A 24,238-nucleotide genomic window follows, 5' to 3' on the forward strand; every position below is an offset into this window, starting at 1 on the left:
CACCTGCAGGACACACGCACTCCCTCTGTTTCTCTCGCTCCCTCTCCTCAGGGACCAAACTGTCAATAAACACCCCCCCCCACACACACTCTTAGATACCATGAGTGACATGAGTATACATTTTACAGGCAGTTTGCCACAGTCAGCCCATGTAGAAAGAAACATTGTACTTACGTTTGGTCATGTAGTGTGTAATACAGTATGTGGACACCTGCTCGTTGAACATCCAAAATCATGGGAATTAATATGGCGTTGGTCCCCCCTTTGCTGCTATAACAGCCTCCATTCTTCTGGGAAGGCTTTCCACTAGATGTTGGAACATTGCTGTAGGGACTTGCTTCCATTCAGCCACAAGAGCATTAGTGAGGTCAGGCACTGACGTTGGGTGATTAGGCCTGGCGCACAGTCGGCATTCAAATTCATCCCAAAAGGTGTTCGATTGGGTTGAGGTCAGAGCTTTGTGCAGGCCAGTCAAGCTCTTCCACACAGATCTTGACAAACCATTTCTGTATAGACCTTGCTTTGTGCACAGGGCATTGTCATGCTGAAACAGGAAGGGCCTTCCCCAAACTGTTGCCACAGAGTTGGAAGCACAGAAACGTCTAGAATGTCATTGCATGCTGTAGCGTTAAGATTTCCCTTCACTGGAGCTAAGGAGCCTTAACCATGAAAAACAACCCCAGATCTATATTTCTCCTCCACAAAACTTTAAAGTTGGCACTATGCATTGGGGCAGGTAGTGTTCTCCTGGCATCGGCCAAACCCATATTTGTTCGCAGGACTGCCAGATGGTGAAGCGGGATTCATCGCTCCAGAGAACTCTATCCACTGCGCCAGAGTCGAATGGCGGCTAGCTTTACACCACTCCAGCCGATGCTTGGCATTGCGCATGGTGAGCTTAGGCTTGTGTGTTGTCGCTCCGAGACATTTCCACTCCACAATAACAGCACTTACAGTTGACTGGGGCAGCTCGAGCAGAGCAGAAATTTGAGAAACTGACTTGTTGGAAAGGTTGTATCCTATGACGTTGCAACGTTAAAAGTCACTGAGCTCTTCAATAAGGCCATTCTACTGCCAATGTTTGTCTATGGAGATTGCATGGCAGTGTGCTCAATTTTATACACCTGTCACCAATGGGTAGGGTTGCAAAGGGTCGGAAACTTTCCGGTAAATTTCCTGAATATTTCAATGGGAAGTTAAGCACGGGAATTTGGGGAATTTTGTTTAAATTCATCCAAAAAGTTAACTTATAATAGTGAACCTTTTTTATGGGATACACATCAGGCAATTCTTGGTCTTGTGGCATATTTTGGTTAAACAATCCCCAATTCAATGAAATTGCAACTCTGCATGCACAGTGCATTCTTCCATCACATGTACAGTTGATTCTCAAGCTCTTGCACACTAATGAGATGCTATTGAGCCCACAATACTACACTGTCTGTGCCAAGGACTATATGCTTTCTGGTAAGTTTGATTACAATACTGGGTGGGGTGAATATATTTTATAGGACATACATGATTTTTTGTTAACTAGTAAATAGTACTCGTTGAACATCCAAAATCATGGGAATTAATATGGCGTTGGTCCCCCCTTTGCTGCTATAACAGCCTCCATTCTTCTGGGAAGGCTTTCCACTAGATGTTGGAACATTGCTGTAGGGACTTGCTTCCATTCAGCCACAAGAGCATTAGTGAGGTCAGGCGCTGACGTTGGGCGATTAGGCCTGGCTCACAGTCGGCATTCAAATTCATCCCAAAAGGTGTTTGATTGGGTTGAGGTCAGAGCTTTGCCTACATCAAAGTGTGTTTAAATAATTTCTAACTTGTTAACAATTTCTGCTAGTTAGTTTTTGCTACCATGTGGGTTTTAGCTTGCTTGATTGAGCCTGCTAACTGAGGAGTGTTAATTCACCTGTTTCCATACATGTTTTATTTTAAAACATTTAACTTACAAAAGGAGTTGTTTAATCTAACTGATTAGCTATTTATATGTACATGGAATTGTATTTTATTTTTACAAAAAATATTCTAATCTTTATAGGAAAATGCAACGGGCACTATTTGATATGTGGAGACATTTCACTGCAGCTATTGTAGAAGGAAAAGCTGTGTACATCTGCAAATACTGTGCCAAATCATATGTGAAGAATGCAGTATCATCTGGCCAAATGCATAAAGTTCCCTCAGAGCTCACAACAAGCAACATCTGACAAAAGTCCCTCTACTGTTATTCGAGGTGAAAATGATGAATCAGACACCTTATCGATAGCAACAGCTCAGGGTCCTCCTGGAATCAGAAGAATTTTTGACTCAATGGAGGAACATAGAGAAATGCTGATGAATATCTTGCTCGAGCTGTGTATGCAACTGGTTCACCTCCGATGCTCACAGGCAATGTGTATTGGAAGAGATTTCTGAATGTTCTTCGCCCAGCATAAACCCCTCCAACCAGACATGCTTTATCTACTAATTTGCTGGATGCAGAGTTCAACAGAGTTCAAGTGAATGTCAAGCAAATCCTAGAGAAAGCAGACGGTGTTGCAATCATCTCTGATGGGTGGTCGAATGTTTGTGGGCAGGGAATAATTAACTACATCATCTCCAGCCCTCAACCAGTATTCTACAAGAGCACAGACACACCGGTCTCTACATTGCAGATGAACTGAAGGCCGTCATCAATGACCTTGAACCACAGAAGGTATTTGCACTGGTGACAGACAATGCTGCAAACATGAAGGCTGCTTGGTCTAAAATGAGAGTCCTACCCTCACACCACACCCAATGGCTGTGCTGCTCATGCATTGAATCTGCTCCTCAAGGACATCATGGCACTGAAAACAATGGATACACTACAAGAGAGCCAAGGAAATGGTTAGATATGTGAAGGGTCATCAAGTTATAGCAGCAATCTACCTCACCAAGCAAAGTGAGAAGAATAAAAGCACCACATTGAAGCTGCCCAGCAACACCCGTTGGGGTGGTGTTGTCATCATGTTTGACAGCCTCCTGGATGGGAAGGAGTCTCTCAAGAAATGGCCATATCAGTCTGCCGATATGGACAGCCCCATCAAGAGGATCCTCCTGGATGATGCATTTTGGGAGAAAGTGGTAAGCAGCCTGAAACCTATAGCAGTAGCCATTGCACGGATTGAGGGAGACAATGCCATCCTTTCTGATGTTCCGATTCTGCTTGCATATGTAAGAGAAGAAATCTGTACCTCCCTGCCCACTTCACTGTTGCTCCAAGCAGAGGAAACTGCAGTTAGGAAATACAGTGGGGCAAAAAAGTATTTAGTCAGCCACCAATTGTGCAAGTTCTCCCACTTAAGAAGATGAGAGAGGCCTGTAATTTTCATCATAGGTACACTTCAACTATGACAGACAAAATGAGAAAAAAAAATCCAGAAAATCCCATTGTAGGATTTTTAATGAATTTATTTGCAAATTATGATGGAAAATAAGTATTTGGTCAATAACAAAAGTTTATCTCAATACTTTGTTATACACCCTTTGTTGGCAATGACAGAGGTCAAACATTTTCTGTAAGTCTTCACAAGGTTTTCACACACTGTTGCTGGTATTTTGGCCCATTCCTCCATGCAGATCTCCTCTAGAGCAGTGAGGTTTTGGGGCTGTTGCTGGGCAACACAGACTTTCAACTCCCTCCAAAGATTTTCTATGGGGTTGAGATCTGGAGACTGGCTAGGCCACTCCAAGACCTTGAAATGCTTCTTACGAAGCCACTCCTTCGTTGCCCGGGTGGTGTGTTTGGGATCATTGTCATGCTGAAAGACCCAGCCACGTTTCATCTTCAATGCCCTTGCTGATTGAAGGTGGTTTTCACTCAAAATCTCAGGAAAATGGCCCTATTCATTCTTTCCTTTACCAGTCTTCCTGGTCCCTTTGCAGAAAAACAGCCCCAAAGCATGATGTTTCCACCCCCATGCTTCACAGTAGGAATTGTGTTCTTTGGATGCAACTCAGCATTCTTTGTCCTCCAAACACGACGAGTTGAGTTTTTACCAAAAAGTTATATTTTGGTTTCATCTGACCATATGACATTTTCCCAATCTTCTTCTAGATCATCCAAATGCTCTCTAGCAAACTTCAGACGGGCCTGGACATGTACCGGCTTAAGCAGGGGGACACGTCTGGCACTGCAGGATTTGAGTCCCTGGCGGCGTCGTGTTTTACTGATGGTAGGCTTTGTTACTTTGGTCCCAGTTCTCTGCAGGTCATTCACTAGGTCCCTCCGTGTGGTTCTGGGATTTTTGCAATCATTTTGACCCCACGGGGTGAGATCTTGCGTGGAGCCCCAGATCGAGGGAGATTATCAGTGGTCTTGTATGTCTTCCATTTCCTAATAATTGCTCCCACAGTTGGTTTCTTCAAACCAAGCTGCTTACCTATTGCAGGTTCAGTCTTCCCAGCCTGGTGCAGGTCTACAATTTTGTTTCTGGTGTCCTTTGACAGCTCTTTGGTCTTGGCCATAGTGGAGTTTGGAGTGTGACTGTTTGAGGTTGTGGACAGGTGTCTTTTATACTGATAACAAGTTCAAACAGGTGCCATTAATACAGGTATCGAGTGGAGGACAGAGGAGCCTCTTAAATAAGAAGTTACAGGTCTGTGAGAGCCAGAAATCTTGCTTGTTTGTAGGTGTCCAAATACTGATTTTCCACCATAATTTGCAAATAAATTCATTAAAAATCCTACAATGTGATTTTCTGGATTTTTTTTCTCATTTTGTCGGTCATAGTTGAAGTGTACCTATGATGAAAATTACAGGCCTCTCATCTTTTTAAGTGGGAGAACTTGCACAATTGGTGGCTGACTAAATACTTTTTTGCCCCACTGTACATCAAAAAGCGTGAAGACTTCTGCCTGAAGCCTATACATGCTCCAGCGTACATGTTGAACCCCAAGTATGCTGGCAAGAGCATCCTGTCTGGTGCAGAGCTCAACAAGGCCTATGATGTCATCACTACCATGGCTCGCCACCTTGGCCTGGATGAGGGCAAGGTTCTTAGCAGTCTGGCGATGTACACTTCCAAGCAAGGGCTTTGTGACGGAAATGCAATATGGCAGTCGTCCCAACATATCTTATCAGCCACCTGGTAGAAGGGACTTTGTGGATCTGAGGCTCTTTCCCCTGTTGCCTCCACCATCCTCCAAATCCCACCAACATCAGCCGCCTCAGAGCGCAACTGGTCCTTGTTTGGGAACACAGACACCAAAGCACACAACAGGCTGACCAATACAAGGGTTGAAAAAATGGTGGCCATCCGGGCAAATTCTAGGCTTTTTGAGCCTGACAACGAGCCATCCTCAACAAGGTTGTTAAGTGACAGTGAAGATGAGGCCTCAGAGTCTGATGTTCAAGAGGTGGACATTGAGGAGGTCCAGGGAGAAGACATGGAAGCCTGAGAGGAAAACAGCCAAAGCTTTAGTTTCTAGACTATCATTTTACAGATGTTGAAAAAGTTTTGGGGAAATGCGATGGATCATTGGGGATCATTCAATATTCCCTTTCTTTTGTTGTTCAGTGAAATCATCCCATGTGAAGAGTCAACTCATTTAAATTAAAGTTCAATTCGTAACTAAATTGTTTCTCTAAATTTATTTATATTGGAAGGATTTAATAATTTGCAATTATGTAAAAGGTTTATGTTTGTCTCCATATGATATGGGAAATATATCCAATGCAAAAAACATTACATTTAAATGGTATTAATATTATTTTGCATTATTTCCGTTAATTCCTATATATTCTCGTTAATTCCCACCTCTGAATATTTCCACCTCTGAATATTCCCCAAAATGTGCAACCCTGCCAATTATTGTGGCTGAAATAGGCAAATCCACATACTTGTGATATATATAGTGTACATTACTGACACTACAAGTCTATGACCATAATAACAAACAAGCATCGGTCTTCCTTATAGAGCAGTAACAGAGACTGTTGGCATAGTAACAGAGACATGACACTCTGTTCAGACCCAATTACCTTCCAGTCAACTGGATACAACGAAGATGTGGACAAATCAAAGACCCTGCCTGCATTCACCAGTAATTGGGCTGTTCCCACAAAAACACACAGGGAGATCTTAACCAACTGTACGCAATCTTGGAGAGAGAAATCAGGCCATCTGCCCATCCCCATCACACTGCCAGCGAATGTGCCCACCATGCTGCCAGTAATGCCACCCTGCACAAAGCTGTAAACATAGTCTAACATATATCTGACTGCAGTAAGTCTTTATAACAGAGATACTGCCACCTCCCCTCTCTCAGTCTAAGGGTTGGGGAGAGAGGTTTGTTATCCAAGTTCCCAGCTAGGACAACGTCATGTGTGTGTGTGTGTGTGTGTGTGTGTTTGTGTGTTGGTAGGAGGTTGGTGTGTATCTGCAAGCGTATATAAAGCGTGTGTGTTCAGGGCCTCCTTTGCTCTCACGTGCAGCAGCACAGCTGAGGAACCTTTTCATCAGCGAGAGGAGAGGGCTAATTATGAAGACAGGGAGAAAGTGGAGTAGAGAGAGTTGGAAGAAAGAGAGAGGGGGGCTGGATGAGAGGTGGGATAAGGGAAGATGGAGAGAAATAGAAAAAGAGAGGGGATGAGAGGAACGAGAGAGAGGGGAAAGAGAAAAGACAGGGAGATTTAGAGAGGATGAGAGAGGGGCAAGGAGTGCACCTGCCACTCTTTCTACTCTGTTGTTTTCTCTCACTCTAAAGCACACACACTCTCTCCTCCCACCCTATAATGGAGGATGGCACTGGCCCCCTCTCTTCCTCCAACAGAGAGAGAGAGAGCGAGAGAGTGAGGGAGGGATGTAAGAGGGAGGAGAGAGAGACAAATAGAGGCAGACTCATTCTGTTACCAGTGCGCTCTGCACTCCTCTCTATGCCAGTACCTCTCCGTGACGCTCCCATACGCTAATACACACACACTTTGTTACTGCACGCTATACACTTATCCTGAGGACACACAGACAAAAAGACTGTGCGGTTGTTGAGCGGGAGCGGCATGGAATGGAACCTCAGAAGGATGGATAGTGAACTGAGACAGATCAACCCAGACCTGCTGCAGCCCAGCAAGAGCATCAAGAAGCCCTCCTCAGGCACCATCACTCTCAACGTGGGGGGCTTTCTCTATGCCGCACACCGCACCACCCTCAGCCGCCACCAGGGGTCAGTGTTGGAGGAGCTGGCCAGCGGCAGGAAGCCCATCCAGCACACTGACTCCATGGGCAACCCCTTCATCGACCGCGACGGCCCCGTGTTCAGACACATCCTCAATTTTCTGCGGACCGGAGACCTGCAGCTGCCCGACGACTTCCGAGAGGTGGGCCTTCTGAGAGGAGAAGCAGAGTTCTACCGCCTCAGCGGATTGGTGGAGGCCATTTCAGAGTGGGAGGGGATGCGGGCGGCGCAACGGGAGCCTGCCTTCCTGGAGGTGACTGACGAGAGGTCGCAGGGCTTCAAGGTGTACTGCAGCGACCCCTCCTTCATCGACAAGATCAAAGGGCGCCTGGTTCAGATCTCAAAGAGCCGGCTGGACGGCTTCCCGGAGGAGTTTGAGGTGTCGTCCAACGTGATCCAGTTCCGCCACTTCATCAAGTCGGACCCTGGCTCCAGGCTGGTGCTGAAACAGGACAGTACCTTCCTGTGTACCCTGGAGTGTCTGAAGCTAGAGACGGTGATGCTGGCCCTGAAGGCTGGCTTCTCTCTAATCAGCTCTCTGGACAGCAGCAAGGGATCTGTGGTGGCCGCAGAGGCTCTGCATTTTGTCAAGTAAGAGAGGGTGGGGAGAGGCAGGGAAGAGGGAAAGATGGGGGAGCAGGATCAGGAAGGGAATGAACAGGGAGGTGGATAGAGAGGGGAAGACTGGGAGAGAGGGGGGCAGGTACAGTAGGTAGTGAGGGAAACAAGAAGGAGACAAAGGGATGAGGGAAGGAGAAAGGTGTCTGATTCCAGATTGACCCCTAGCCCCTAGATTGAAATTGACACAGGACAGTCATTTCTCTGCACTTTGTCTGGAGTCCAACCGAAGAGTCAAGAGAGAGAGCATCCACCCTCACTGCTGCAGGACAGAACACAACCTCTCAGAGCACCAGTCCCCTACTGAATTACGCATACATACGCTGCTTTTTCCATCCAGGCTGCTTCCTCTTCAAACCAGCCTTAGTGCACCGTGAGGTATTACAGTGTGTGTTTTCGGTTGTGTGACCAAGCCTTTCTCTGGATTCTGAGGTGAGAGGTACAGTTGAACACTATACCTCTGACTGACTGTGGCTGATCATTGGACAAAAAAACTATTGTTTAATTGCAGCAACTTGCCTGACTAGATCGAAGGGAGGTCAGTGTGAATGCCCTGCAGCAGAGAAGCACAGACAGTTTAGACCCAAAAGGTTCAAATCTAGCATGATGCATGTGCAGTGAAGATTTTCAAATCAGACATCAACATTGTGATTGTAAGTGCTGTGAGTGAGTATGTGACAATGTGTGGTATTTTGGAAATGTGAGTGTTTTGTTTCACACAAAATAAAAGTCATGAATATCGGCATGATTATATTATCTAATATTTTCCACAAGTCATGCTGGCATTTGTGTCTACTCTATTATATACAGTACAAGGGGACTTGTATATCATATTTAATTGCATCAACATTATGACAGTTGACTAAGGCAGATAGAGCTGACCATAGCGCTTTAATAGAATAGACTGGGAACTAATGTATCAGACATAGAACTGTAACAGAGTTAGCAACTTAGAAAGTCAGCTTAGTGTACTGGAACATGCATCAGTGCCCAACATCCCAGAGCAGTCACCTCAAACCAAACATGCAGTGTTTTGACGTACAGATTCAGGACCTTAAATCACCGTTGCAGAACCTTCTTTCATTCAGGAAAAGTAAAACATGGTGTATTTGAGGCTTAAAAAAAGCTTCTGAAGTTTATAATTTCCACTTTGATATTTCAGACTTGATTTATCCTTAACCCTTACAAAAATGTCAATGATTTATAATCCATATAATAATTCACATTTCCTGTTTCTGAAGGATTATTTTCCTGCTGTAGCAAACTGGCTCAGATTAAGATCCTACATCTGTAATGTAATAACCTACCTGAAAGGATCATAATCAAATCTGAATTCCTATAATAAATCTCTTTTCCCATTTCACTACATTCATCATTTTTTATATTATTTTTATTTAACTGGGCAAGTCAGTTAAGAACAAACTCTTATTTACAATTACGGCCAAACCTGGATGACGCTGGGCCAATTGTGCACCGCCCTATGGGACTCCCAATCACGGCCGGACGTGATACAGCCTGGACTCAAACCAGGGACTGTAATGACGCCTGAAATGCAGTGCTTTAGACCGCTGTGCCACTCGGGAGCCCAATGTTATAAGCCAACATTTCATATAGGAAGTGATCACTGGTGAGTGAGGTTAGTGATTGACAGTTGTGCAGGTGTCTTCATCCCAGGGCCTCTAGGATTTATGTTCCCCAGACCATGGAGACTATTGATATTTTAAGAAGTGGGTCAGGAAGGCAGTTCAATAAACACTGCTCTCTTCCCTCAAGGTGTACCTCTTTTTACATCCATATCTCAACCTTTTAAATGTGTAGTACTATCAAATATTTCACTATGCATTTAGGCCAATACTACATTCCACAACAAGACTAAACATATTGAATCAATAATTGTGTAGTTATTTCCCAAAACTCTGCTAAAGGGGTTGTTGTTGAGCAGTGGGTCAGTATTCCATTAAATGTTTGTACCGAGTACGAGTGGTAGAGTATGATACAGTGCACCTCGGACTAAGCAGACACGTTTCCTTAAGTTTGGTCTTAAACAGAGTCCCCTGCCTCCCAGTGCTAATTGTTTTACCACCTTGTAATTCATCTCTGACAGAACCCTTCTGACACAAGGCAACAGATGGTGCGAGAACTGAATATTAGGAACTAAAATAACTAAACTCAGTCTATGCTTTAAGTACAGTAGCTGTAGTGTTGACCACATAATACACCCACCTCGACTTAGCCTGCGTCTCAAACCTCCCTGGAAACCATCTGTTGTAGCACACTCCTTATTCAGACCTACAGCCCCCTACTCATGACACACACAGTGAACACTGTCTCTATGTTTCATACTACTGAACACATCCCTTCTGATCCACTACAGCACTCAAGCTCCACGCACGCACGCACACTCTTCTGGCATTGGAGAAAACACGAGGCTCCCAGAGCCAGCAGTATGCTGAGGGGGACATCAAACCTAAGAGCTTTTTAATTGCAGATAAGGCCCATCCATATTTGATGAGGTACCACTGTGCCAATTAGCTGTTAGCTCAGATTGGTGAACATCTCAGCCACAGGTGGCAGAGAGAGTGAGAAAGAGATGGAAGAAGAGGGGTAGAGGAAGAAGCAGTGGGATCAGGGAGAGGGGGGTGGGGATTAATACAGAACAAGAGAACAACAGAGAGAGGAAAAGACAGAAATACAGAGAGCACACAGCTTATTAAAAAACAGAGGCATCCCATTAACAGATTATTATTCAGATTAATATTCACTGTTTGTCTCCACACTGACTTTCTTCCCTCTAATATATACACACACACACACACCGAGCTTGTTCCTTATAGTATTAGGTGTCTCCATGTCTATGCGTAACTAAGGGAAACAACTAACATTCCTAACTATCCTTTTACCCCTGGAATGATTCTTATGGATGGATCAACTACAGCCAACCTAGACTGACAAGAGGCCAAGGCTAGAGGGGAAAGAGGGCTAGAGGGGAAAGAGGACTAGAGCGGGAAAGAGGGCTAGAGCGGGAAAGAGGGCTAGAGGGGAAAGAGGGCTAGAGGGGAAAGAGGGCTAGAGCGGGAAAGAGGGCTAGAGCGGGAAAGAGGGCTAGAGGGGAAAGAGGACTAGAGGGGAAAGAGGGCTAGAGGGGGAAAGAGGGCTAGAGGGGAAAGAGGGCTAGAGGGGAAAGAGGACTAGAGGGGAAAGAGGACTAGAGGGGAAAGAGGGCTAGAGCGGGAAAGAGGGCTAGAGCGGGAAAGAGGGCTAGAGCGGGAAAGAGGGCAATAGCGGGAAAGAGGGCAATAGCGGGAAAGAGGGCAATAGCGGGAAAGAGGGCAATAGCGGGAAAGAGGGCAATAGCGGGAAAGAGGGCAATAGCGGGAAAGAGGGCTAGGGGGGGAAAGAGGGCTAGAGGGGGAAAGAGGGCTAGAGGGGGAAGAGGGCTAGAGGGGGAAGAGGGCTAGAGGGGGAAGAAGGCTAGAGGGGGAAGAGGGCTAAAGGGGGAAGAGGGCTAAAGGGGGAAGAGGGCTAGAGCGGGAAGAGGGCTAGAGCGGGAAGAGGGCTAGAGGGGGAAGAGGGCTAGAGGGGGAAGAGAAAGAGAGGGTAGAGGGAGAAGAGGCAGAGAAAAAGATGAGGAAGAAGAGGCAGAGATGGGAGAGGAGGCAGAGAAGGGAGAGGGGGAAGAGGAGAGAGGCAGAAAGAGGGTAGAGGAGGAAGAGGCAGAGAGGGGGGTGAGGGGGAAGAGCCCGAAAGAGGGAGGCATAGAGAAAAAGAGAGAGGAGAGAAAGGGAGAGAGAAAAAGGCAAGGGGAGACAGGAGCCATATGAATGGCATAGAAAGAAAGGCAGAGAAAAAGACAAACACACACAGCCGAATCAATCACTTTGTAGCGGAGCTGAGCCACATGCTGCGGTTTCTCTCAAATAAATCACCAGCCTTCAGTAAGCACTAAATAACCTATAAACCTCGATATTCGAAATAATCTGTACATTCTAAAGAATATTTTTATGTTCTACACAGGCCCAATATATACACACACTTGTACATTATCTATGTAGTACATACACTCCCCTCCACATGTATTTGGACAGTAAAGATATTTTAAAATGTGTCTCTACAAAGCATTTCATATTTTAGAAGTAACTGTTCATAATAGGTGACAGTACAGAATTTACATTTTTATTTGAGGGTATTTTTATACATATTTGTTTTACCATTTAGAAATAAAGCACTATGTATCTAGTCCCCAAATTTGAAGAAGTCATAAGTAAGCTAATTGGACAAATTCACTTACAGTGTAGACACCTTTTTGTAAAATTTACCAGTTTTTTCCCCCCTCAATCTACACACAGTACCTCATAATAACAAAGCAAAATCAGGTTTTAGAAATTTTACAAAATGTATTCAGACCCGTTACTCAGTACTTTGTTGCACCATTGGCAGCGATAACATCTTAGAGTCTGCTTGGGTATAACACTACAAGCTTGGCACACCTGTATTTGGGGAGTATCTCCCATTCTTCTCTGTTGATCCTCAAGCTCTGTCAGGTTGAATTGGGAGCGTCGTTGCACAGCTATTTTCAGGTCTCTCCAGAGATGTTAGATCGGGTTCAAGTCAGGGCTCGAGCTGGGCCACTCAAGGATATTCAGAGACTTGTCCCGAAGCCACTCCTGCATTCTTTTGGCTGTGTGCTTAGGGTCGTTGTCCTGTTGGAAGGTGAACCTTCACCCCAGTCTGAGGTCCTGAGCGCTCTGGAGCAGGTTTTCATCAAGGACCTCTCTGTATTGTGCTCCATTCATCTTTTCCCTCGATCCTGACTAATCTCCCAGTCCCTGCCACTGAAAAACATCCCCACAGCATGATGATGCCACCACCATGCTTCACCGTAGGGATGGTGCCAGGTTTCCTCCAGACGTGACACTTGGCATTCAGGCCAAAGAGTTTTATCTTGGTTTCATCAGACCGGAGAATCTTGTTTTTCATGGTCGGTGTCCTTTAGGTGCCTATTGACAAACTCAAAGCAGGCGGTCATGTGCTGCAGAGATGCTTGTCCTTATGGAAGGTTCTCCCACCTCCACAGAGGAACTCTGAAGCTCTGTCAGAGTGAACATTGGGTTCTTGGTCACCTCCCTGACCTAGGCCCTTCTCCCCCGATTGCACAGTTTGGCCGGGCGGCTAGCTCTAGGAAGAGTCTTGGTGGTTCCAAGCTGCCGCTTTCAAGGAGTGGGACTCTCACCCGGAAGCTTATAAGAAATCCTGCTATGCCCCCCCCCCCCCCCCCGACAAACCATCAAACAGGCAAAGCGGGACAATACAGGACTAAGATCTAATCGTAATACACCGGCTCTGACGCTCGTCGGATGTGGCAGCGCTTGCAAACCATTACAGACTACAAAAGGGAAGCACAGCCGAGAGCTGCCCAGTGACACGAGCCTGTCAAACAAGCCAAACAACTTCTATGCTCACTTCGAGGCAAATAACACAAACATGCATGAGAGCACCAGTTGTTCCAGGAAGACTGTGTGATCACGCTCGCCGCAGCCGATGTGAGTGAGACCTTTAAACAGGTCAACATTCACAAGGCCGCAGGGCCAGATGGATTACAGGACGTGTACTGTGAACATGCACTGACCAACTGGCAAGTGTCTTCACTGACATTTTCAACCTCGCCCTGCCCAAGTCTAATACCAACATGTTTTAAGCAGACCACCAAAGTCTTTGTGCCCAAGAACATTAAGGGAACCTGCCGAAATGACTATCAACCCATAGCACTCACATTTGTAGCCATGAAGTGCTTTGAAAGGCTGGTCATGGCTCACATCAACACCATTATCCCAGAAACCCTAGACCACTCCAATTTGCATACCGCCCTAACAGATCCACAGATGATGCAATCTCTATTGCACTCAGGACCGCCCTTTCTCACCTGGACAAAATTAACACCTATGTGAGAATGCTATTCATTGACTACAGCTCAGCGTTCGACACCATAGTGCCCTCAAAGCTCATCAATAAGCTAAGGACCCTGGGAGTAAAGACCTCCCTCCGCAAATGGATTACTGATGGGCCGCCCCCAGGTGGTAAGGGTAGGAAACAACACATCCGCCACATTGATCCTCAACACAGGGGCCCCTCGGGGGTGTGTGCTCCGTCCCCTCCTGCACTCCCTGTTCACTTATGACTGCACGGCCAGGCACAACAACACCATCATTACGTTTGCCGATGACACAACAGTGGTAGGCCTGATCACTGACAACGACGAGCCTATAGGAAGAAAGTCAGAGACCTGGCCGTGTGGTGCCAGGACAGCAACCTCTCCCTCAACGCGATCAAGAAAAAAGAGATGATTGTGGACTACAGGAGAGGGCCGAGCATGCCCCCATTCTCATCGACGAGGCTGAAGTGGAGCAGGTTGAAAGCTTCAAGTTCCTTGGTGTCCACATCCCCAACAAATTACCATGGTCCAAGCACACCAAGACAGTCGTGAAGAGGGCATGACAAAGCCTATTCCCCTTCAGGAGACTTGGCATGGGTCCTCAGATCCTCAAAAGGTTCTACAGCTGCACCATTGAGAGCATCCTGACTGGTTGCATCACTGCCTGGTATGGAACGGAGCGGCCTCCGACCGCAAGACTGGGGCCAAGTTTCCTGCCATCCAGGAACTCTATACCATGTGGGGTCAGAGGAAGGCCCTAAAAATTGCTAATGACTCCAGCCACCCTAGTGTTAGACTGTTCTCTCTGCTACCGCACAGAAAGCGGTACCGGAGCGCCAAGTCTAGGTCCAAGAGGCTTCTAAAGATCTAATCAAATGGCTACCCAGACTATTTGCATTGCCACCCCCCCCCCCCCCCTACACCACTGCCACTCTGTTATCATCTATGCATAGTCACTTATCTCTACCTACATGTACAAATGACCTCCATTACATTTACATTTAAGTCATTTAGCAGACGCTCTTATCCAGAGCGACTTACAAATTGGTGAATTCAACTGGTGCCCCCGCACATTGACTCTGTACCGGTACCCCACTGTATAGTCTCGTTATTGTTATTTTACTGCTGCTCTTTAATTACTTGTTACTTTTATTTCTTATTCATATTTTTTTTAAACTGCGTTGTTAGTTAGTGAAATGCTTACTTAGGAGCCCCTAAGGTCTACACCTGTTGTATTTGGTGCATGTGACAAATACAATTTGATTTGGTATACCATAGGTGGATGTACTGTACCTGCTCTTTATATGACAGACTGATCAGGTGAATCTACGTGAAAGCTATGATCCCTTATTAATGTCAAATGTTAAATCCACTTCAAATCAGTGTAGATGAATGGACGGAGACAGGTTGAAGAAGGATTTCTGAGACATGGATTGCGTTAGTGCTATTCAGAGGGTGAATGGGTAAGACAAAAGGTTAAAGTCCTCCCTTTGAACGGGGTATGGTAGTAGGTGCAAGGCACACCGGTTTGAGTGTGTCAAGAACTGCAATGCTGATGGGTTTTTCACACTCAACAGTTTCCCGTTTGTATCAAGAATGGTCCACCACCTAAAAGACATCCAGCCAACTTGACACAACTGTAGGAAGCATTGGAGTCAGCATGGTCCAGCATCCCTGTGGAATGATTTTGACGCCTTGTAGTCCATGACCTGGCGACTTGAGGCTGTTCTAAGGGGAAAAGAGGATGCAATTCAATATCAGGAAGTTGTTCCTAATGTTTTGCACACTCAGTGTATATCAACGCAGACAGCGCTAATTGCGTCCATTAATGATGTCATTCCTACAGAAGCCATGCGCGGAATGTCAGTAGTAGTTGGTTCATGTAATTTTAAGTCTAAGTGTTTTATTTTTTTCTGCGTTCTGCACAGCTCTGGCATGCAGCAGGTATTGATTAAGAGGTTGCTTAGCAACAGGCCACAGAAGCTGGCAGTGAATAGGCTCAGCTGCAAGTGCTGTTAGAAAGCCATTCCTCCCTCTTGCTCTCTTTCTCTCACCCCCCCAACCAGCTCTCTTTTTTATCTTTCTCTCCCCCTCTCCTCTCTCCCACTCTCTTCCCCGCTCTTCGTCTCTCTCCCACTCCTACAGGTTGTGGTTCTCTCAGTAAGTTTTTAATTGCAAATGGTTAGGGGTGAAACTACTTCCATCTAATGTTCCAGAAGCTACGGTAAACAGAGCAGCCAGGTCTGGTGAGCAGAGCATAGAGATTCTCCCTGTAGAGAGAGATACAGATCATTTTTTAATAACACTCTGTACTCCGCTATTACTGCAGACACGCAGTCAGCCAAGACCCCTTTGACTCTGTCTGGAGATAATCATACTGCATTACACACAGCAGAAAGAGCCCACCTGTTGTGGAGTGGATGAGTGATGCTGATATACAGTACACAAATCCAGGCTCTCCCCTGAGTGCATCTAATTGCTTTGAGCAAAATTCCCCGCTGTCATGTTCTTTGTCGGTTTGTCTGTCTTCGCTGCCTCCATCTCTCGTAGGATCAGATGCAGCTTGTAAGAAATGTAGCAGTCTGAATCCGAGGCAGTGAGCACATTTGGGCCATCAGAGAGGTTACATTTTAGAGGCAGCCATCTTGGCACTATAGAAAAATCTTAAACTAATCTCCTGCAATTATACACCTTTCTCCATGGAGCTGAGATTTTATTTAGCAGTTTTAAAGCAAATTTCCTTCAATTTTGCCATGTAGCTGAGGAAATGTGGCAGTTTTAAAGTTAGTTTCCTGCAATTCTATGCATTTTCCTTGGATAATGCTGTGTTCTTTTGCTCAAACAAAATGAACACTGCTAAATGTATTGTTTTGTGATTTTCTATTCTCCCTGACAGTCGAGCTTTTCTTTAGGTGAAAAAAATCCCTGATAAAATGATACCATTTCAAGCCCAAAGTTTCATGTTTTCATTTTGGACCGGATTCTTCACCGTGCCTGTTGTGTACAGTAGCCTACATTATTCTAGGAATAGGTCTTACCGAGCCCCATTCACCAAAAGTTCTGCAGTCAACACAATTATATTAACTACAAAGATCAAAGAGAGCCAAACCCCCTCAGACCTGCTCAGTTCTCTCTCCAGTCTCTCTACTGGAGCTGTCATGTAATTATTGCCAGGCAGAGAACTGAGCTCCTGTCTCTCTGTCTGTCCTTGTCTGTAATGAGAGGAGAAGCCAAGTCCAGAGTGGTAGGGATGGCAGACAGTTTCTCTGCCTTCTCCTACTGGACATGTCTCTACTCTCCAGCTCAGCTCTAGATAGAAGACCTCGTTCAATTCATCAAGCAAGGGCTGCTGCCGGAATAGAACAAATATGCAGTGTCTGATGGGCTGGGAAGCTGGGTGGATGTGCCAAGGTTGGTGTGAAAGCTACCAGCCCAGGTCCAGATGGACATCATCCAGCCAGAAGTGGCAGCAGCGTATTGTTCAGGCAGGAAAAGTCATTGTTTCTCAGAGAGACGGTCACCTTTTGCTCTGCTCTCTCACAAAGGAGGTAAGTGTTGCCAGGAATAATCAGCAGGAAATGTTCACACAGCTGACTGAATAACTGCCTGCCTACTGTTCCACTATGCCCTCGATGGAATGTACACAGACCCTTTAGCATATACAGGTGAATTCCTAAAATATTCGTAAAATATTCAAACCCCTTCACTTCAATTCAAATTTTATTAGTCACATGCGCCGAATACAACAGGTGTAGACAGAGTGAAATGCTTACTTACGAGCAGCCAACTAACAATGCAGTTTGAACATATACGGACAAGAATAAGAGATAAAAGTAACAAGTAATTAAAGAGCAGCAGTTAAACAACAATAGCGAGACTATATACAGGGGGGTAACCAGTACAGAGTCAATGTGCGGGGGCACCGGTTAGTTGAGGTAGTATGTACATGAAGGTAGAGTTATTGAAGTGACTACGCATAAATGACAACAACAAAAGAGAGTAGCAGCGGTGTAAAGAGAGGTGGCAATGCAAATAGTCTGGGTAGCCATTTGACTAGATGTTCAGGAGTCTTATGACTTGGGGGTAGAAGCTGTTTAGAAGACTCTTGGACCTAGACTTGGCGCTCTGGTACTGCTTGCCATGATGTAGCAGAGAGAACAGTCTATGACTAGGGTGGCTGTAGTCTGACAATTTTTACTGCCTTCTGACACCGCCTGGTATAGAGGTCCTGGATGGCAGGTTGCTTGGCTCCAGTGATGTACTGGGCCGTAAGCACTACCCTCTGTAGTGTCTTTCGGTCGGAGGCCGAGCAGTTGCCATACCAGGCAGTGATGCAGCCAGTCAGTGGTGCAGCTGTATAATTGAGGATCTGAAGACCCATGCCAAATCTTTTCAGTCTCCTGAGGAGGCAATAGGTTTTGTCGTGCCCTCGTCACGACTGTCTTGGTGTGCTTGGACCGTGATAGTTTGTTGGGGATGTGGACATCAAGGAACTTGAAGCTCTCAACCTGCTCCATTGCAGCCGCCAGGGTGGCGGCGTGCTCGGTCGTCTTTTTTCTGTGGTCCACAATCATCTTTTTTGTCTTGGTCACCTTGAGGGAGAGGTTGTTGTCCTGGCACCTCTCTGACCTCCTCCCTATAGGCGGTCTCGTTGTTGTTGGTGATCAGGCCTACCACCGTTGTGTCATCGGCAAACGTAATGACGGTGTTGGAGTTGTGCCTGGCCATGCAGTCATGAGTGAACAGGGAGTACAGGAGGGGACTGAGCACGCACCCCCGAGGGGCCCCTGTGTTGAGTATCAGCGTGGCGGATGTGTTGTTACCTTCCCTTACCACCTGGGGGCTGCCCGTCAGTATGTCCAGGATCCAAATTGCAGAGGGAGGTGTTTACTCCCAGGGTCCTTAGCTTATTGATGAGCTTTGAGGGCATTATGGTGTCCAATGCTGAGCTGTAGTTAATGAATAGCATTCTCACATAGGTGTTCCTTTTGTCCAGGTGGGAAAGGGCAGTGTGGAGTGCAATAGAGATTGCGTCATCTGTGGATCTGTTAGGGAGGTATGCAAATTGGTGTGGGTCTAGGGTTTCTGTGATAATGGTGTTGATGTGAGCCATGACCAGCCTTTCAAAGCACTTATTGGTTACAGACGTGAGTGCCATGGGTCGATAGTAATTTAGGCAGGTTACCTTAGTGCTCTTGGGCACAAAGACTATGGTGGTCTGCTTAAAACATGTTGGTATTACAGACTTGGGCAGGGAGAGGTTGAAAATGTCAGTGATGACACTTGCCAGTTAGTCAGCGCATGCTCGCAGTACACATCCTTGTAATCTGTCTGGACCTGCGGTCTTGTGAATGTTCACCTGTTTGAAGGTCTTACGCACATCGGCTATGGAGCGCATGATCACACAGTCTTCCGGAACAGCTGATGCTCTCATGCATGTTTCAGTGTTATTTGCCTCGAATCGAGCATAGAAGTAGTTTAGCTTGTCTGGTAGGCTCGTGTCACTGGGCAGCTCTCGGCTGTGCTTCCCTTTGTAGTCTAATGGTTTGCAAGCCCTGCCACATCCGACGAGCGTCAGAGCTGGTGTACTATGATTAGATCTTAGTCCTGTATTGATGCTTTGCCTGTTTGATGGTTCGGCAGAGGGAATAGCGGGATTTCTTATAAGCTTCCGGGTGAGAGTCCCACTCCTTGAAAGTGGCAGCTCTAGCCTTTAGCTCAGTGCAGATGTTGCATGTAATCCATGGCTTCTGGTTGGGGTTATACGTATGGTCACTGTGGGGACGACGTCAGTGATGCACTTATTGACGAAGCCAGTGACTGATGTGGTGTGCTCCTCAATGCCATCGGAAGAACCCCGGAACATATTCCAGTCTGTGCTAGAAAAACTGTCCTGTAGCTTAGCACCTGTTTCATTTGACCACTTTTTTGTTGACTGAGTCACTGGTGTTTCCTGCTTTAACTTTTGCTTGTAAGCAGGAATGAGGAGGATAGAATTATGGTCAGATTTGCCAAATGGAGGGCGAGGGAGAGCTTTGTATGTGTATGTGTGGAGTAAAGGTGGTCTAGAGTTTTTTTTCTTCTGATTGAACATTTAACATGCTGATAGAAATTTGGTAAAACAGATTTAATTTTCCCTGCATTAAAATCCCCGGCCACTAGAAGCGCAGCCTCTGGGTGAGTGTTTTCCTGTTTGCTTATAGCGGAATACAGCTCATTGAGTGCAGTCTTAGTGCCAGCATCAGTCTGTGGTGGTATGTGGACAGCTACGAAAAATACATATGAAAAGGTACCTTACCATGAGATACTCTACCTCATAACCTCAAGACTTCCTTAGATATCGTGCACCAGCTGTTATTTACAAAAAGACATAGTCCACTGCCTCATGTCTTACCAGATGCCGCTTTTCTATCCTGCCGATACAGCGTATAACCAGCCAGCTGTATGTTGATAATGTCTTCGTTCAGCTACGACTTCGTGAAGCATAAGATATTACTGTTTATATTGTCCCATTGGTAGTTTAACTTCTCTTGTATATGTGGGACGCTTGAGTCCTACCTGGCCAACATCCAGTGAGATTGCAGAGCGCCAAATTCAAATACAGAAATACTCATTATAAAAATTCAGAAAAGATACAACTATTTTACATTGGTTTAAAGATTAACTTCTTGTGAATCCAACCACGGTGTCAGATTTCAAAAATGCTTTACGGCGAAAGCATACCTTACGATTATTTGAGAACATAGCCCAGTAGACAAATCATTACAAACAGTAACCAGCCAAGAAGAAGAGTTACACAAGTCAGAAATAGAAATAAAATGAATCCCTTACCTTTGATGATCTTCATATGGTGGCACTCAGAAGACATTCATTTATTCAATAAATGTTCCTTTTGTTCGATAAAGTCTCTCTTTCTATCCGAAAACCTCCGTTTTGTTAGCGCATTTTCTTCAGTAATCCACAGGCTCAAACACAGTCACAACAGGCAGTTAACAAATCCAAATTGTATCCGTAGAGTTCATAGAAACATGTCAAACGATGTTTATATTCAATCCTCAGGCTGTTTTTAGCCTAAATAATCTATAATATTTCAACCGGACAATATCGTCATCAACATAAAAGGTCAACTAGAAAGGCACTCTCTCTGGTCGCGCGTATGAAAAAGCTCTTTGACACGCAGGGTCCACTCATTCAGACTGCTCTTACTCCCTCATTTTTCAGAATACAAGCCTGAAACAATTTCTAAAGACTGTTGACATTTAGTAGAAGGCATAGGAACTGCAATTCGAGTCCTAAGTTAATGGATAAGTTTAAAAAATCCTACTTCCTGAATGAATTTTTCTCAGGTTTTCGCCTGTCAAAATCAGTTATGTTATACTCAGACATTATTTTAACAGTTATGGAAACTTTAGAGTGTTTTCTATCCAACTCTACTAATTATATGCATATCCTATTTTCTGGGCCTGAGTAGAAAGCTGTTTAATTTAGGCATGCTTTTCAACGTTCCGGGTTGGAGCGAGCGGTCGCATCTACACTTCGGTCCGCAGGTAGTATAACTTTTCATTACATTTCATTATAGTACAACGGTTTGATTTGTCTAATCTTAGCAATTTCTTCTTAGCTAGCTACATAGCCGTCTTTGTATCAAAGATAATTGCGTAATTATCGTATTTCGTCGTCCTAACGTAGTCTACACTGCTTTCTGCCCAGCAGCTAGCTAACGTCCACTAGCACAGCAGCTAGCTAACGTCCACTAGCACTGTAGAAACTATTACACTCAACGACTCGATTAGTGTAGTGTTAGCTAGCTACATAGTTGTCTTTGCTGTCTTCGTATCCAAGGTAATTGTGTAGTTTAGAGTGTGTAGACTTAGAGTGATTATCTTAATTTACCGAGGTTACCTAGCCAGCTATTTGTCGTCCTTAACGTAGGAGTCACTGCTAGCTAGCTAGCCAACAGCTAGCCAACGTCTTCCGAATTGAACTTCAACAACCCGGTCAACATTCCGCCTCGCTCCACAGGTAGTATCACATTTTCATTTCACTTCATTACAGTACAACGGTTTGATTTGTTTGATCGTAGCTAGCTAGCTACATAGCCGTCTTTGTATCTAAGACAATTGTGTAGTCTGGAGCGATTTTCTAGGTTAGCTAGCCAGCTATTGTCGTTCTTTTAACGTAACGTTACGTAATCAACACTGCTAGCTAGCCAGCTAGCCCCCGAATAGCAGCACTGTAGAAACTATTACACTCGACGGAACGACTTGATTAGTGTAGTGTCAACAACGTAGCCACTGCCAGCTAGCCTACTCCAGCAGTACTGTATCATTTCAATCATTTAAGTCAATAAGATTCTTGCTACGTAAGCTTAACGTTCTGAACATTCGATAAGTGTAGTCCACTTGTCATTCCAATCTCCTTTGCATTAGCGTAGCCTCTTCTGTAGCCTGTCAACTATGTGTCTATCTATCCCTGTTCTCTCCTCTCTGCACAGACCATACAAACGCTCCACACCGCGTGGCCGCGGCCACCCTAATCTGGTGGTCCCAGCGCGCACGACCCACGTGGAGTTCCAGGTCTCCGGTAGCCTCTGGAACTGCCGATCTGCGGCCAACAAGGCAGAGTTCATCTCAGCCTATGCCTCCCTCCAGTCCCTCGACTTCTTGGCACTGACGGAAACATGGATCACCACAGACAACACTGCTACTCCTACTGCTCTCTCTTCGTCTGCCCACGTGTTCTCGCACACCCCGAGAGCTTCTGGTCAGCGGGGTGGTGGCACCGGGATCCTCATCTCTCCCAAGTGGTCATTCTCTCTTTCTCCCCTTACCCATCTGTCTATCGCCTCCTTTGAATTCCATGCTGTCACAGTTACCAGCCCTTTCAAGCTTAACATCCTTATCATTTATCGCCCTCCAGGTTCCCTCGGAGAGTTCATCAATGAGCTTGATGCCTTGATAAGCTCCTTTCCTGAGGACGGCTCACCTCTCACAGTCCTGGGCGACTTTAACCTCCCCACGTCTACCTTTGACTCATTCCTCTCTGCCTCCTTCTTTCCACTCCTCTCCTCTTTTGACCTCACCCTCTCACCTTCCCCCCCTACTCACAAGGCAGGCAATACGCTCGACCTCATCTTTACTAGATGCTGTTCTTCCACTAACCTCATTGCAACTCCCCTCCAAGTCTCCGACCACTACCTTGTATCCTTTTCCCTCTCCCTCTCATCCAACGCTTCCCACACTGCCCCTACTCGGATGGTATCGCGCCGTCCCAACCTTCGCTCTCTCTCCCCCTCCATCCTATCATCTCTTCCCTCTGCTCATACCTTCTCCAACCTATCTCCTGATTCTGCCTCCTCAACCCTCCTCTCTTCCCTTTCTGCATCCTTTGACTCTCTATGTCCCCTATCCTCCAGGCCGGCTCGGTCCTCCCCTCCCGCTCCGTGGCTCGACGACTCATTGCGAGCTCACAGAACAGTGCTCCGGGCAGCCGAGCGGAAATGGAGGAAAACTCGCCTCCCTGCGGACCTGGCATCCTTTCACTCCCTCCTCTCTACATTTTCCTCCTCTGTCTCTGCTGCTAAAGCCACTTTCTTCCACTCTAAATTCCAAGCATCTGCCTCTAACCCTAGGAAGCTCTTTGCCACCTTCTCCTCCCTTCTGAATCCTCCTCCCCCCCCTCCTCCCTCTCTGCAGATGACTTCGTCAACCATTTTGAAAAGAAGGTCGACGACATCCGATCCTCGTTTGCTAAGTCAAACGACACCGCTGGTTCTGCTCACACTGCCCTACCCTGTGCTCTGACCTCTTTCTCCCCTCTCTCTCCAGATGAAATCTCGCTTCTTGTGACGGCCGGCCGCCCAACAACCTGCCCGCTTGACCCTATCCCCTCCTCTCTTCTCCAGACCATTTCCGGAGACCTTCTCCCTTACCTCACCTCGCTCATCAACTCATCCCTGACCGCTGGCTACGTCCCTTCCGTCTTCAAGAGAGCGAGAGTTGCACCCCTTCTGAAAAAACCTACACTCGATCCCTCCGATGTCAACAACTACAGACCAGTATCCCTTCTTTCTTTTCTCTCCAAAACTCTTGAACGTGCCGTCCTTGGCCAGCTCTCCCGCTATCTCTCTCAGAATGACCTTCTTGATCCAAATCAGTCAGGTTTCAAGACTAGTCATTCAACTGAGACTGCTCTTCTCTGTATCACGGAGGCGCTCCGCACTGCTAAAGCTAACTCTCTCTCCTCTGCTCTCATCCTTCTAGACCTATCGGCTGCCTTCGACACTGTGAACCATCAGATCCTCCTCTCCACCCTCTCCGAGTTGGGCATCTCCGGTGCGGCCCACGCTTGGATTGCGTCCTACCTGACAGGTCGCTCCTACCAGGTGGCGTGGCGAGAATCTGTCTCCTCGCCACGCGCTCTCACCACTGGTGTCCCCCAGGGCTCTGTTCTAGGCCCTCTCCTATTCTCGCTATACACCAAGTCACT

The 24,238-nt window shown here is 46.2% G+C and overlaps 2 protein-coding genes across 3 annotated transcripts in view; one reads left to right on the plus strand and one right to left on the minus strand.

The window, feature by feature from the left end:
- gtf2f2b (general transcription factor IIF, polypeptide 2b) overlaps positions 1–24,238 on the minus strand; it is a 50,702-nt gene that overhangs the window by 16,595 nt on the left and 9,869 nt on the right. The window lies entirely within an intron of this gene.
- kctd4 (potassium channel tetramerization domain containing 4) lies at positions 6,902–7,853 on the plus strand. The gene has a single exon (XM_064944306.1). The coding sequence runs from the start codon at positions 7,028–7,030 to the stop codon at positions 7,796–7,798; it is 771 nt and encodes a 256-aa protein (XP_064800378.1). The 5' UTR covers positions 6,902–7,027; the 3' UTR covers positions 7,799–7,853.

This window comes from Oncorhynchus masou, chromosome 29 (assembly GCF_036934945.1).
Source record: "Oncorhynchus masou masou isolate Uvic2021 chromosome 29, UVic_Omas_1.1, whole genome shotgun sequence".
Classification (NCBI taxonomy): domain Eukaryota; kingdom Metazoa; phylum Chordata; class Actinopteri; order Salmoniformes; family Salmonidae; genus Oncorhynchus; species Oncorhynchus masou.